The following is a 15,639-nucleotide window of genomic DNA, read 5'->3' on the forward strand; positions in this document are numbered from 1 at the left end:
TTCCACTTTAGTGGTTCAGCTTAGCTAAATAGTTCCTGTTTCAGTTCATCTGTAGCTGCAGTTTGAGAGTTGAAAATGCACCATTCTTTTTTGCGGTGGGAGCAATAGACATGTGAGAAGAGGGGGGCCTGACTCTACCCTCACTCCCTGGAGGAAGGGGTGCTGAGAGGCTGGTAGCAATCTGCAGGCAATAGTATGATATTGGACATGGGCCCCAGCTAAAATGTTCACATCTGGATCCAAACTTCCCCCAAAGTCTGAGGGTGCGCTGATTAGGGGATTTGGGCCAGCAAATTATAAAATTAGGGGCCAGAGGCAAAGTTCTGATCCAGATGAGGAGTCAAATGTCCCCGAAGTGTGGAGGTGTTTGGATTTGGGGTTGTAATAAGGAGTCAAACGTCCCCAAAGTGTGGAGGTGTTTGGGTTTGGGGTTGTGATTGAGGCTCATTTATGACTGGCTTTAAAGCGGGTTATTCATTTGACCAGAGGTTAGGTTATGTAGCTAAGTAACATCAGTGGAGGAGTATGGAGGAGAAAACAGGACAGCTTGGTGTTTGGAAAAGAGAGCTCTTCTGTGAGTGCCCGACACAGTAAGTTAGTATTACACAGTCGGTGCTAAATTGTGAGAAGAGTGGATGCATCTGGAAAATGAATGGATCTCAGGAAACTATCAGGAAAAGAAACCTACATAAATTAAAAGGCTTAGTTAGCAAAGTGTTTGAATTGCTGACTTCAGCTTTAAAGGGATGGGAGGTATTGAGTGCGGTGGGTTCATGGCTGATCAACATCCCAAAGCTATCAAGATCACTGAAGTTTAATAAACTTTACTTAATACTTGACCCTTCTTAATATTTAATCATGTTCCTAGAGATATTTGAGAAGAGATCCCTAAAATTTAACAATTATTATTATTTATTTTAATTTAATTCTTCCATTTTTATTAAAAACTGGATGTTCCCACCTGTAGCAGTGTTATTCCCATTCTAAGTACGGGGAATGCGGTGGTAAAGAAAATTATGGTGCAGTATCTATTTTTAAATCACATCACTTTTAAAAAACAAAATAGAATGCACTGTGGCAGACAATTTGTATGTCAGACACTATACATTGTGTAACAATCATTTCAATAATGTGTGGTGTTGTCGTAAGATAAGAGTCGTCAAAAAGTCAAGGATTTGTCCACCTGAGAAGAGGTCAGATTTGTGCAGTCCTGCTATTGTGTATTGTGGAACCCAACAGTTACAACTGACTTCCTTATATAACTTTGGCCAAGTCACTTAATCTTCCAGGGAAGGGGTTGGAAGAGGCGGGGCAGAGGTGGGGCCTCACGGAAGGGGTGGAGTGGGGGCGGGGCCAGGGCAGTGGGTTGGGGGGTGGTCAGTGGTGCGGCCATTGGGCCAATGTACTAGTCCCCATGTGGCCCTCGTGGTCATTTGAGTTTGAGACCCCTGCTCTATTGGGAAACAGTGAGTCCACACCCTAGAAAATGTGCCATCTGACGGCATCAGATCAGCCAAAGCGGGAGTTAGACCTGGCTGCATGTTGTGTGTTTGTTGTAGGTATCAGCCTGGGTAATGGGATATGGAACCCTTTGCCTTCCAGGTGGCCACAAGATACTTCGATCAGACGGTTGTGTGATGTTCAGTGTAGTAAGGGTTGATAGTCTTGGTTCATTTCGCAGTGGATGAGTATCTCTTGTGGACAGTTTCAGCAGGAAGGCCCAGATTTGAACGGGCATAGAGACCGAACTGCCTTCTCACCACTAGGGGCGATTCAGCCAGGTCGGGGTTGAGGCACATTGGCAAGGCAGTGTGGCGGAAGCATGACTAGCAATAGCCCGTGCTATACTTGCTGAGTGATTAAATAGAGAGGACTTTAGTCTTCAGGACTGTTCAGTACTCACAAAAGGTGCGTTCGAATTCATGCGTGTGGGTGCGCGCACGCACACAGTGGAAATGTAACGATCAGCCTTGCCACCGGTAAACAAAAATCTGACATGATTCCAGTTGTGTCACTGACCTCTGCGGGAGAACTGACTCTGGCCTAGCTATAACTTGTCACTTACAAATAAAAGGATTAGCAAGCAAGAAGGAACCTTTTGCTGAGTACATTTTTATTAATTAGTTGGATCACAGCATCAAAGCCAGCCGGGAATGTTATTGCAAAATGACTGAATGATTTATTGTGGGGAATGAAGAGCCCTTCATTCATTCATCCATCCCTTCGAAATGAGGAAATGCCATTGTTGCTCTGGAACTGTGACCTTGCTTTTAATTAACGTTTTCTTGGAAATTTTTTCTTCTCATACAGTGCATTTTTGGCCCTCGCCCTCAAAGTATTCTGAAGCATGGCTGCTCTCTCATTTCTCCCCTGCCATAATAAATCTGGTAATCTCTCTGACCCTTTCAAGCTGGTAATTTCCTGCTGCTGATTTATGCTTTGATGTTAAACTCCATAAGTGCTGTGACATCACTGACACTTGAAGACGGGTGGAAAGTTGCCATGGGTATTGTTAGGGTTCTCCTTTGCTGGCAATCAGTCCTGTCTTACTTCTGCTCAATTCTTTTAAAGAATAAAGTGGTCATTTGTCCTAGGGGATCTGCTGATCCTAAATGATGTAAAACTTAGGACTACATGACATTCTGATTTAAAAAAATTGCATTATGCAAAATCAATATTAAATTGATTAAAATTTGATTGGTAGATCTCAAAAAGTAATTGTAAGGGAGGAGGTATCATACAATGGGGGTGTTTTAATGGGGACCTGCAGAGATCCTGCAGGGATCTGTTCTTGGTCCAGTGTTGTTCAATATTTTTATAAATGATTTGGAAGCAAATATAAAATCATTGCTGATAAAGTTTGTATATAACATAAAACTTGGTGAAGCGGTAAACAATGAGGACAGTTAAGTTATACAGAGCAATCTGGATTGGTTAGTAAACTGGGTTTATTTGAACAACATGCAGCTTAATGCAGCCAAATGTGAGGTTATACAGGTAGGAACCAAGAACGTGGGTCACGCTTACAGGATGTGCGGGACTGTAGCCCAGAAAGTAGTGACTGAAAAGAATATAGGGGTCCTGGTGGATAGCCCAGCTGAAGAGGAGTTGCCAATGTCATGCTGTGGCTAAGAAGGCTAGTATGATTCTTGGTTGTAATGCTGGGCAATATTGAGTTGACGGAGGGGAGTGTTATTACCAGTGTATATGGTATTAATGAAGCCATTCCTGGAACACTGTGACATGTTCTGCTGTCCACACTTCAAGAAGGATGTTGAAAAATTGAAAAGGTTTCAAAAAAAGAGCTATAAGAATTGTTTGGAAAACCTGCCTTACAGTGGAAGACTTAGGAAGCTCAATATATTTAGCTTATCAAAGAGAAGATTGCGGTGACTTGACCATGGTCTATAAGTACTTACATGGGGCGACAATTTTTGATAGGAGAGCACTTTTAAATTTAGTAGACAAAGGTGTAATAAGGTGACTGGAAGGTGAAGCTAGGTGAGTTCAGACTATAAATAAGGCATAAATGTTTAACACTGAGGGTAATTAACCATTGGAACATTTACCAAGGGATGTGGTAGATTCTTAATCATGTGAAGTATTTAAATTAAGATTGGATGTCTTTATCAAAAATACGTTCCAGCTAAACCACAAAATGTGGGCTTGATGCGGGAATTGCTGGGTGAAATTCTGTGGCCTGGATTACGCAGGAGGTCAGACGAGATGATCACAAGGGCCCCCTCTAGCCTTAGAGCCCAGTAATCTAGGATGAGGTATCTGAGAACTTGTCACTGTTGTTAAAACTGACTTTGCCGTGGGATAAATTTGGCTCCCAAATATTTATTTTCCAGTTGGAAAACTTCCTCTGCCACAAGTAAGGTCCCTTCCAACCCTGATAGTCTCTGATATTTTATGAACATCAGGTTTATTTATGAGACTCTTCCAGACACACTACCACAGCCAAACCCCTCCGTCATTTCATGTATTCGCAAACACTTTTGCAATGGCAGAACTATATCAGAAAAGTTCTCCGCAGCGTGTTGTTGGTTCTAAAGGTGTTATACTTTGACATGCTTCCTAAGATGTGAAAGGGGTGAGAGATTGAAGTGATTGCCAGGGCCTGTATGTATTGAAGTGTCACTGTTCCACTATGATGAAAATTACAGATACTTAAAAAGGTTGAGAGTGTTTTTATTTATAGCTTGTTTTTAAATGAGGGTGTGGTTTATAACCATCCTCAAAGAAGCGTGTGTGGGGAAGGGATTTAAAGGAGGGAGAGATAGGAGGCATGGAAGATAGCGTCAGACAAGTATTCTAGTCCTGGACAAAGGTTTTAGCAGTGGAGATAGTGAGGATTTTTGACAGTGTCATGGAGGTTAACCTGACAGGAGAGAAGCTAGAAAGGGAAGCAGATGCACCAGGACTTGAGGACGAGGAAGACAACACTGTTTAAATGAAGAGGTGAAAAGGCCACTGACAGAGACGGAGGATGATGGTACGGAGAGGATTAGGGAGGGAGTGACTTGCGATCAGGAGGACCTGGGCTCAAAGGGGACAAGAAGAAAGTCACAAATGGGACTGAAGGAGGAGAAAGTGGAAGGTGGGAGGGAAAACAAGGTGGGAAATGGAATTGGTAGGGCAGGGAGCTTCCCTCTTTGAAGCAGATGAGAATCAAAGAGTCAGCTGCCTCATGTGTTCTGCAATATTCAACCTCATCCTTCTTGTTTAAAAATTTGTTTACACTGGCCCATTATCATTGCTCTTCAACCAAACCTCTGCTGCTTCCCCCTTTTCCCCCCCAATCCCCTGCAGAGTGATGGAGGCCCCCGGCTGGTCACTAACCCCCTGGTGTGGGTCCCAGAAGGAGGAATGCTGCAGATCACCAACAGAATTTTGCAAGCAGAGATGCTTGGTGCCAGTGAATCTGAGATAACCTACACGATCATCAAGGACCAGCCAAGATACGGTAACTTACTGTAGATCCTGTATTACCAGGGGACATTGCTGTTGGGCTGCTCCTTCTCCTTCCCTGGCGTCTCCCACCCTTAACAGAAGAAGTGCAGGTTTCTAATTCTCTGGGAGTCAGGCATGCTCAGCACTGGCTAAGGACATTATTTCATGGTATTTTGTACACATCAAATATCTTTGGAGAACGCAGTTAGTTATAGTGCGCGTTTCAATACCATCAGCTACGAATACTTACATATGATGTCCAAATCCCATATCTGGCCAGTTAAAATGGGTGTGTCGGCTTGTAAAACAGTCATGGCTAGATTCCAGTCTGAATGCCCAAATGGTGGGGCTGCATGTTCCGTTTCATTGTCCATGGTTGCAGATGCATTGAGCTAAGTGCAGTTAATATGGAGTTAGACCCAGATGCTCAAAGGTATTTAGGCACCTAACTCCCATTGATTTCAGTGGAAGCTGGGCACCAAGTATCTTTTGAGGACCTGGGACAAAGACGCTCATGGGAACACGGTGTCACCCACTGTTTGTCAAATGGTAACATGTGATGCAGTGTCGTTGTAGCCGTGTTGGTTCCAGGATATTAGAAGGACATTGGACTGATCCTTATGTCAGCCTTATCTCCTAATTCCCACTGTGGGCTCTGATCTCTGAGTGGCTGCCTTCACAGTCTGCAGAAACAAAGGTGGTAAAAGCATTCTACAGGCTGAGGGGAAGGGAGGGTGGTAAGTAATGGGATTTGTGACTGAGGTACAAATTCGGAGAAGCTGGATGGGAAAGAGAACAGAGCACATCGGGCTGGAAAATAAATATGAATAAGAAAGAACGACGTTAATTTCCCCATCAGATGTATTGTTTCATTCACAAGGACAAATAATCTTTAAACATGCTTTAGACCCAAATGAAACTGTATTGTTTTAATTTGCTGAACCAGATCAATTTAGAAAGGGTCACTTTAACAACACAGACTCTGCTCTTCTCCATGTTGTTTTTAGAAGAGGTTTAATTCTTAAACAGCTGCTGAAGCCTCACAGAAGATGTTGATAAACACAGTGCTACTGTTCAGTTCATATTTAAATATGCCCTATATTGTCTCTGGGTAAGGCGTGTGTCTCGCTTTTAATCATTTGAAATATTCGTATGAAAACAGGAATTTGATCTTTAGGAGTTCATCTCCTGCTGCCTAACCCTCATTTGAAGTTATAATCCTTTGGTTGTATCATCGTAATTATCTCCACAACAACTATTTCTGATGGTATAAACAGAGGTTTATGGCTTCAGATGAGAAATAAACAGCAGGAGCCTTTGATCTTCAAAGTTTTCTATGAAATATTATCCCTGGTGGTGGTGGTAATAATTTAAGAAAAAGCAAGGAAATACAGAAAACAGGTCCTGAGTAAAAAAGGGTCAACATAGGGCTCTGGTACAAGCAGAATTCCAGATCCGTGAAACGTGTGTGCATTTTCTAGTCTCAGCTTGTTGTTGTTCCAGACCAGTTAGAAATGAACCATCTGTGTATTTTTATTTGCTGATGCTTCCTTCTGATTTGTGGGGGAATAGCCACTCCAGAGGCTAAATCCTGGCCCAATTGAAGTCAGTCTCAAAACTGCAAGTTGACTTCAGTAGGATCTGGATTTCACTCCAGGTCTGTAATATTAGTAAAATGAATGGGAATTGGGCATCCTAAGAGATTGACTCATGTGAGTAAAGTATCGGAATCAGGCCTATCATTAGATTGAAGGACCATGCTTCTAGGGGAATATTAGTGTAGTTGTCAGTGCGTGACAGGGTCGCCAGATGCAACCTGGACTGTGGGATCGCTGAGCCCGCCGAACTCACCAACCTGGGCTGCCTCTCGCGTTGTGACGCTGATGTCAAGCTATAACACTCTGATCAGCACTGCGTTTACACAGACATCCACGGGCAGGCACACACTGAACTGAGTTACATGAATGATGTCCCAGCCACTCATGAATCGCCAATAGGGAGGCTCCCCCCCAGCCTTGCACCCCAGCACTATACTGTCCCACACTGCTCAAGGCTTCCTTGGGCAGTGCAAGTTCATTAGTTCACCACTCCCTCAGTGTTGAATGGACACACGCTAGCCTTTGTAAACTGAGCTGAGATTTCCCAAGCACTTCAGCCAAATTTATTAATGACAGAAAGATACATTGTAAGTGACTATAAGTGGTAGGCACGCAAGTCAGAGATAGTTAACTTAAGAAAAGTTAACATTCATTCTAAATCCTAAATTTTTAGTCTAAGCAGGAACTGAACCAAACAATGTCTCACCCAGACCGATAGTACAAGCAGTTTACAGTTCCCCAGTACACAGGTTGGGACTACCTTCCAGCCTGGGACCACCCTTAGGTGGTTAGAGGTCTAGATGATTAGGGGTCTAGAGCACATGACTTATGAAGAGAGGCTGAGGGAGCTGGGATTGTTTAGTCTGCAGAAGAGAAGAATGAGGGGGGATTTGATAGCTGCTTTCAACTACCTGAAAGGGGGTTCCAAAGAGGATGGCTCTAGACTGTTCTCAATGGTAGCAGATGACAGAACGAGGAGTAATGGTCTCAAGTTGCAATGGGGGAGGTTTAGATTGGATATTAGGAAAAACTTTTTCACTAAGAGGGTGGTGAAACACTGGAATGCGTTACCTAGGGAGGTGGTAGAATCTCCTTCCTTAGAGGTTTTTAAGGTCAGGCTTGACAAAGCCCTGGCTGGGATGATTTAACTGGGAATTGGTCCTGCTTCGAGCAGGGGGTTGGACTAGATGACCTTCTGGGGTCCCTTCCAACCCTGATATTCTATGATTCTATGATTCCCCCGTTGGTCCATTGAGACATTCTTCCAGGTATTGAGTTGGGGGGGAGAGACCAAGTGATGATGTCACTGTCTCTCTTTTTATATCTTCTTCCTGCTTACTAGAAAGATCCTTGCTGTGACGGGGTGGTTAGGCAACCTCCATTGGTCAGGCAGTCTCCATGGCATACATACTCTCTTTGAGAAGTCTCTGGGATGGCCCTTGGGAGAGTGGATTCCCTTTAATGGGCCATCAGCATGTGTCTGGCTGGTCCTCTGTTGTAGTTGAGAGGTTGGCTGTGGGAGTCTTCCAACCTCACAACATATTTCAGTAACACACATTGCTACACTTCATAACTGCACATATAATGTAGCACATACAATCCAAAAGGATATTAATGTTCAACAGATCAAGACTTTTCAAATGATACCTCCCAAGGCATGCATTGTACAAAACCGATCATAATCATGTCATAATGGTGAATATGGGGGTTCCAGGGTGCTACTTTGAGGTACAGAATGTCACATAGTGATAAAAGAGAAACATGATATGCCAGCCTGTGTTTTTTTATTACTCAAACATCATTCAAATGCGATTTTGGGAAATGAACTAAGAGAGATTAAAATGAATATTTTGCGAAGCAGAATTATTGCTACAAAAAGAGCTAAACAATTTGTATGGGTTTTGATTAGTAGCTACAAGGGATACTTTCAAAGGTCAATAGAGAGGTGGAATGCACAATTAAATACAGATTCAGGGGGAGACTGGAGTTTGCTGTATGTACAGACTACATTTGTATCCATGAGTACTAAAACATAGGACGATATGGAATTATTAGCACAGATTATATATAACTCTAAAACAAATGAGTAAAATTAAATTTTGAGGACCAGCTAGATCCTCAGCTGGTATAAATTACCATAGCTCCGTTGACTTAAGTGAAGTCAGGAATACTGTGTCCGGTTCTGGTGTCCCCAATTCAAGAAGCACGTTGAAAAATTGGAGACTGTTGAGAAAAGAGATGTGAGAATGACTAAAAGATTGATAAACATGCCTTATAGTTAAAGACTCAAGGAGCTCAGTCTGTTTCGCTTATCAAAGAGAAGGGGAAAGGGTGACTTGATCACAGTCTATACGTACCTACCTGGAGAAAAGAAGCTTGATGATAGAGAGGTCTTCATTCTAGCAAACAAAGGTATCACAACATCAAATAGCTGGAAGTTGAAGCCAGACGCATTCAGACCCTAAATGAGGTGAAAAATTTTAACAATGAGGATAATTAGCCATTGGAATAATTACTAAGGGTTGTGGTGGATTCCCCGTCACCAACCATTTTTAAATCAAGATATTGGAGGTTTTTCTAAAAGATCTGCTCTAGTTCAGCCACAGCTATTACACGTGAGGCAGGAATTAATTCAGGGAAGTCCTGTGGTCTGCGTGGGTATGTTTACACTGCGCGCTAACCCCGGGCTCTGACTCCAGTGTGAGCCCAAAACCCCTTAACATCCACACACAAATCAGTCTGACTCAAGTCAGCAAGCACTCAGGACCCTGGTCTTAAGAACCCACTAGGAGGGTGGGTCAGAGCCTGAATTACACAGTGATTCAGGGCCAAGCCCGGGCATTTTGCAGTGTGGATGCAGGTCAAGCCATAGACCCAAGGTCTGCATAGTGCAGTATGGACGTGTTAGCATGGCTATGAGATCCAGGTGTAGTGGTTGCAAAGCCAGGATTACAATGCAATATGGACACTCAAGCATGGGGTTGGAAACACTGAGTCTACAAGCTCAGGTCCCACAGATCTGGGCTTGGTGTGCAGTGTAGACATATCATGTTATGCAGAAGGTCTGACCAGATGGTCCCAGTGGTCCTTTCTGTCCTTAAAATTTATTAAACTCTATGTGCTGAGGATCTAGCCCTAGAACTGTATACAAAATGTGATATAAAACCCATTAATATTAGGAAAAATGTCCATAATGCTCCTATTGCAACTAACAGAAAAACTGTTATTGAAGTAAATGGTGCAGGGTTTGGCCATGATTCTGAACATGCGACAAAGTTTGGTTCTGAAGTTATTGAATATATACCTGATTTACTAAATGTGTGGGTTTATTTAACCCAGGTGTTTGCATTTTGAAATAATGTATAAATTCTAGATTAAATAGACATCACAGCAGCCCTATGGGAGTAGCACTGTCAGTTGCAAAAACGTTTATAAGAAAATACCGAACAAAGGAATCTACACCTTCAGCGTAATGGAATCATTTACTTTAGTGTCAGAATGGATGAAGGGTTAGGAATGCATGAATCCCAAGAGAACCTCCTCATACCCATTCAGAGGTGATACAAAGACATTTAAGATCACATGGGTCTCTTATTTGATTATCAGTTAGATATAATCTACTTTAAAAGATGTTTTATTGTTTTGATAGTGTCATTTTTCATAAGGTTTTTGTTTGATTTGTTTGTATTTATATATGAGATTTTGGACAAACTTTGAATTATGTGTTGCACAATAAAATAAATAAAATATTTAGGACCAAGATTTTGATGCCTTTTCAGTGACTAGCACTTGACTCTGTGTAATCTCATGGAAGTTAGGGGGCTACTCATGGAGTAAAATGTTGTTCACCATGAGTAAGGGATAAGAATCTTCTTCTGTATATATTTGGAGGGTCAAAGTTGATCAATAACAGGATTGATCCTCCAGTGATAAACATTGTCATGGCTGTGTTGAACCCAGTGGAGGTAGGACAATTTACACCAGCTGAGGATCTGTCTGGCTGTGTGTAAAAGCTGATATAAGCAGAGTGTTTTCTGTGTGATATCAGGGGATCTTTAAACTGAATATTATTCCGACTAGAAGCTATAGCTTTGCAGAGTTTTTACATCAGCTAATAATACTGGGTGTTGTAATGTATTAGTTCAGCATTTCTATATGTGCTGAATATTTCCGCTTAATTAAATTAGTAAAGAATAAAATTATGGGGTTAAAAGGTGCACAAAAGCATCAAACAAACTGGGCCAGAAAGAATTCAAGTGCACTCCATATGTTGACACAAACACTTACAAAGAGTCAGCTCTCCCTACACATAGGAGTAAGTAGGGTGGTCTAGGAGCTGTGTAGTGGCACTTGGGAAACATGGGTTTGGTTGCTGGCTCAGCCATATGCCTCCTATGTGATCTTTGGCATCTTCCCTGTGCCTGTCACCCACCTCCGGAAATGGATTTCCTATTTCACAGAAGTGTTCGGAGGCTGGTGATTTTGGAGTGTTTTAATCTAGAGGCAGACCAGTAAACAGAAGAGGCTGCCAGTGGGTGAAGACTTTTCCCTTTGAATGCACAGTTGGTTGTGGGGAAGGACACACACGCCTCCTTGTCTCATGCATGGTCTCTCCCTGTTCACCTCTGCTTTCTCAGGGGAGGTCGTTCTTCTGGTTCCAGTGCCAGCAGATGGCCCAGCTGCCTCATGGCAGCGTCTGCCTGATGGAAGAGCGGCCACGCCAACCACCTCTTTCACCCAGCAGGACATTAACGAAGGCGTTGTGTGGTATAGGCACTCTGGATCCCGCGCGGAGAGCGACTCCTTCTACTTCCAGGTGCTGCCTGTCTTGCCATCTGTCCTAGAGCAGCTTTTATTTTCCTCTGAGACTTACTCTGTTTGCTGTGCCTTATCCATTATCAGGATCAATGTTTGTGCCTGGAGACAGAAAAGTTTAATCATAAAAAGGCTCCCTGTAGGTAGGACCAAATCTTAGTCTTAATGCAGGTAAAACTCCCACTGATGCCAGAGACAGTTTTGTCCGACTGCAGGATTTGGCCCCTTGTAATGACCGCAGTAGTAGAGGTATCCATCTGTAGAGCTGATTTATTAGGCTAACTCTTGTATGCTGATGTTGACCTCGTTTGGCAAGTCACAGACCACATCGCAGATCTAGGGAAAATTGCCTTTCAAACAACTTACCAAGGGACTGCCAACTCCTAGGGGTTTGTCTGATTCTACGTCCATCTCAAAGAGGAGTAGACTCTTGAGAGGAAGTTAAATTGCACCACTCCAGTAGTAATATCCTGCTGGTAGCCTCTCTAGGCAGGAGATGGAGGAATAAAGTCATTAAAAAGGTGTGAGAGAATGACTGTCCCCAGAGTGAACAGGTGCACAATGGCCTATACGTGCATGGCCTGGCTTAGGACTGCCCCAAGAATGAAAACCGCAGACTCATTACAGCAGAAAAGACACAGACTGGAGCAGTGTGCCTGGAGGCGGATGCTTGCTGGGGTAGTGATAGTACCCCCCTCCCCTTCCACGCTTGGATCTACACAGAATATTTGTTGTTTAAAAATGCTGATGCTCAGGGCATGCCACTTTTCAGGAGCCCTGCGTCGGGGGTCTTCCTGGAGTCAGTATTGGTGGGAGGGGTCTGGGACTGTTGCCCAGGCAGACCAGGTGTGGAAGGGAGTGGGGCAGGGAGGCGTATTTTCCCCATCAGCCCCACAGAGATGGCTAGGAAGACATAACACAGCTTATTGCTCTCTTATCCTTCTATACTCCCTTGTAATAGGAACCCTCTTCAAGATAAGGGATTTCCAGTGGGCAGCTGCAGCCAAGGGCAGCATGGATGGCCCTGTGCCTTAGGCGATGTCCTGGGAATGACTGAGGGGGGAGCAGAAGGAGGGGAAGGAAACAACACTCCATGAGGAGATGGTTGCAGAGTTTTCCTCTGCCCAGGCCCCCTCCCATATGTGTATTTCTAAATCGGGGTGTTTCATCCCTGAGAAAAGCATCACCTTGAGATTTGCTGCGGCAGTTATGGAGGTGTGGCTCACGACTCCAGCATTAAGTTCTGTTTTGCACTTGAAGCAGAGATTTAACTTCTTTATTTGGTATGAATAATGCAGCATGCCCTCCCCAAACCTACTGTGCTCACTCTGAGCAGTGAGTGGGTTTTTTTGAGAGTTGAGTTCGATTTGAAAACACCCAGGCCAAGAGCCCATCTCTCTCCTGGGGTTCCCTCATGTAATAATTTAGTTTTCGTAATAGACTGCAGCTCTCACTCCACCAATCAATGTGTCTATATAGACAAAAAGGCACAAAATACACCCCAGCAGCCATTATAATAAAATAAACCCCACCTTCCCAGCAGGCAGAATGATCATAAAATCCCTCAGACAGGATCTTGCATTTTGCTTGGGAAGTTTAACAGTCTCCCATAATGCTAAGTCGACATGAACATCTGCGTGCAATATTTGTTACATTTGGTTTACAACTTAGAAGCTGTTACTGACAGGCAGTTACGGTAATTTCTGAAGTAATTAATATAAGTGATAATGAGGAAGTTGAGAGTGCCAGGTGTTGAGCAAGCTAATCTTTAATTTAATGGCTGTGTCGCTGATCGGTATCTGCCTTTTGCATGAGTCAGACGTGTGGTTTTAGTTTCTTGGTGCAGCGACAATAATTGTGTGAGGAGCGAGCCCTATAGGGAAAAGAAGCTACAGCGTGCGGTATCACATCAGAAGATCATAATACATCTGTCCGAGTGCAGAAAAGTGGATTGTGACTTCCCAAAAAAGGCAGGCTTGTGTGTTTTCAGCAGCGCCCTGGGAATTGTAGTTCAAATGACATCAACATAAACAGACCCTGTGAGTGACTAAAATCATTTCGGTTTTACTCTTTCAGGCCTCAATTCCGCAAAGCATTTTCATGCACGTTCTCAACTTGAAGCGGGTGTTAAGTCCATTCTTACTCAGCAAACTGTTTTAAGTTCTGTTGAAGTCAAGGACGTACTGGGGCCTAATCCTTCCATGGTGTTGAGTGTAGGGAAGGCAATGAGAGCTAAGGGCGGTTGCCGACTTTCAGGATTATTATAAACCTTTCTAGCATAGTTTCTACGCTATGTTTTAGTGCTTTTAAATTTTTGTAAAAATAATTATGCTGGATCCATGTGTTTATAAAAAAAAAAAAAAAAACGCAACTGCAACTGGACTGTGATGAGTTAGATATTAATTTCATCTTGATATTGGGATGGTGGTATGGACCATCTTCCAGTGTGGAGCACAAAGTCGTCTTGTGCAGCCTTGACCTTGATAGTATATCATATCAAAGAATAGTACAGTCTGGTACCTACTATGTGAGTGCATTTGGATCACAGAGAAGCAACCCTAAGAGACATCTGGTTGAAGGTGCAGGGTGGTTTTTTTTCAGCATTTATCATCTAGTTTTGCTGCGCTCATGTTCTCAGGATCAGCCCCTAACTTTGTCCTCCCAAAGCCAGAAGGAGGAGTAGGGGAGATTAAGAGGAGGGCCTAGAAAGGCAGTTGTGTTTTCAAACAATAGCAGTTCTTCATCATTGCGAATGAATTGTGATCGGGATTCCATTTGTATGAACTTGCATTTGCAGGTATCGAGTGCTGCTATTCCACAAACCCACCTGGAGACCCACACGTTCAACATTGCCATTCTCCCACAGATACCCGAAGCACCGCAGCTCTCACTTGGGTCCTCTCTCCATATGACTGTAAGTCTAACCCAAAGCCACTGGCGAATAGTCACTGCATTTTTCCTTCTCATTCTGGGAGTGTACTGAGACCAGACTTTGGCACAGAACAATTATTGCTTAATATTGCTTCCTCTTAATGTTGTTCAGTCTGTGCATTGTACCTGATTCAAGGATCAAGGGAAATTTAAAGAAAGAGTGCTGTACAGCTGGATGCATAGCAGAAAAAAGAAAAGTGAAATGAATCATAGCTCAGATGTTGAAATGTAAAAAAAAAAAAAAAAAAAAAAGTTGGAAAGTCAATATGAATAGAGGTGATTGAGATAAAATTGTAGATTGTAGAGGCTCTTAATAAAGAAGAGAAAGGAAGAAACTACATATTTACATCTTTTCAAAGAATTCCCACAGTTCTTAAAATCCCGTGTATTACAGAGACTACTACAGTGGGAAGAGGCAAAAAGTGAGACAATAACAAATAGATCTTATGAGTAACTACACTGCAGTCCATTTTTACAAAGATCACAATCTGCTCACATGACAAAGTTCTAATCCACCAATCTGACACCAGAAACATATAATATTTTCCTAAAACATTCAGACGTGTCTATTACATTTGATTGTAAATTACCCTTTTTGAAGCATTGGCAGTGGAAGTAGGTATTGCGTTTTTATACTATGCCATGTAATCTAATGCAGTTGTTCCCCTAATCATTTTAATTTGAAGAGACACCTGCAAGGCTCCTGGGAATTAAATTAGACACACAACAAGCCTTGTAGGGGTTGGCAGGTGTATGTAGTGTATATGGCATATATTTTTGCTTTGTTCTGCTGTCTGCTCTGTTCCTGTGAACTAGCAGAATGCTGTTGTATACCTGAATCCTCTTTGGAGTTTTGGTGATAGCATAACCCACTAAAACCTATGCTTTATGGCAACAAATATACCTTGGTTCGACTGTTTCTTTCTCAGTGCAGACTGATACAAAGCCCACTGATGTCAAGAAGAGTCTTTTCAGTTAGGTCAGTGGGCATCAAGATCCACAAGTGTAGCACAGTGCAAGAAGGTCATGGTGCAGTGATTAATACAGAGAAACTCAGACCTTCTACAAATTGGGCCAAATTCGGCCTTGGCATAAATTGATGCAATTCCCATTAGCTTCAGTGGGATCTGTACCTGATTCACCAGGGCTGAATTTGGTCTATATGGCCTGTTTTTGAAGTGTAGGATGGCTATTCACGCTTGTTATTTTCAGCATGACACTGATTTTAAGATCATTTCAAAATATCTTCAGGGAGAATGCAGCGTTGTCTTGATGTTGGGTTGTACAACCCCTGACAGCACTGAGCAAAGATGTTGTGACACTGGGTTAATGACATTAT

The 15,639-nt window shown here is 42.8% G+C and overlaps 1 protein-coding gene across 1 annotated transcript in view; it reads left to right on the plus strand.

Moving 5' to 3' along the window:
* The window catches only part of FRAS1 (Fraser extracellular matrix complex subunit 1), a 295,924-nt gene that overhangs the window by 193,213 nt on the left and 87,072 nt on the right, over positions 1 to 15,639 (plus strand). The window contains exons 30-32 of the mRNA XM_074950462.1: positions 4,816 to 4,969; positions 11,192 to 11,370; positions 14,167 to 14,283. Coding sequence (XP_074806563.1) covers positions 4,816 to 4,969; positions 11,192 to 11,370; positions 14,167 to 14,283 — 450 coding nt within the window. The remainder of the gene's footprint in view (positions 1 to 4,815; positions 4,970 to 11,191; positions 11,371 to 14,166; positions 14,284 to 15,639) is intronic.

The sequence above is a fragment of the Natator depressus genome, chromosome 4, assembly GCF_965152275.1.
Source record: "Natator depressus isolate rNatDep1 chromosome 4, rNatDep2.hap1, whole genome shotgun sequence".
Classification (NCBI taxonomy): domain Eukaryota; kingdom Metazoa; phylum Chordata; order Testudines; family Cheloniidae; genus Natator; species Natator depressus.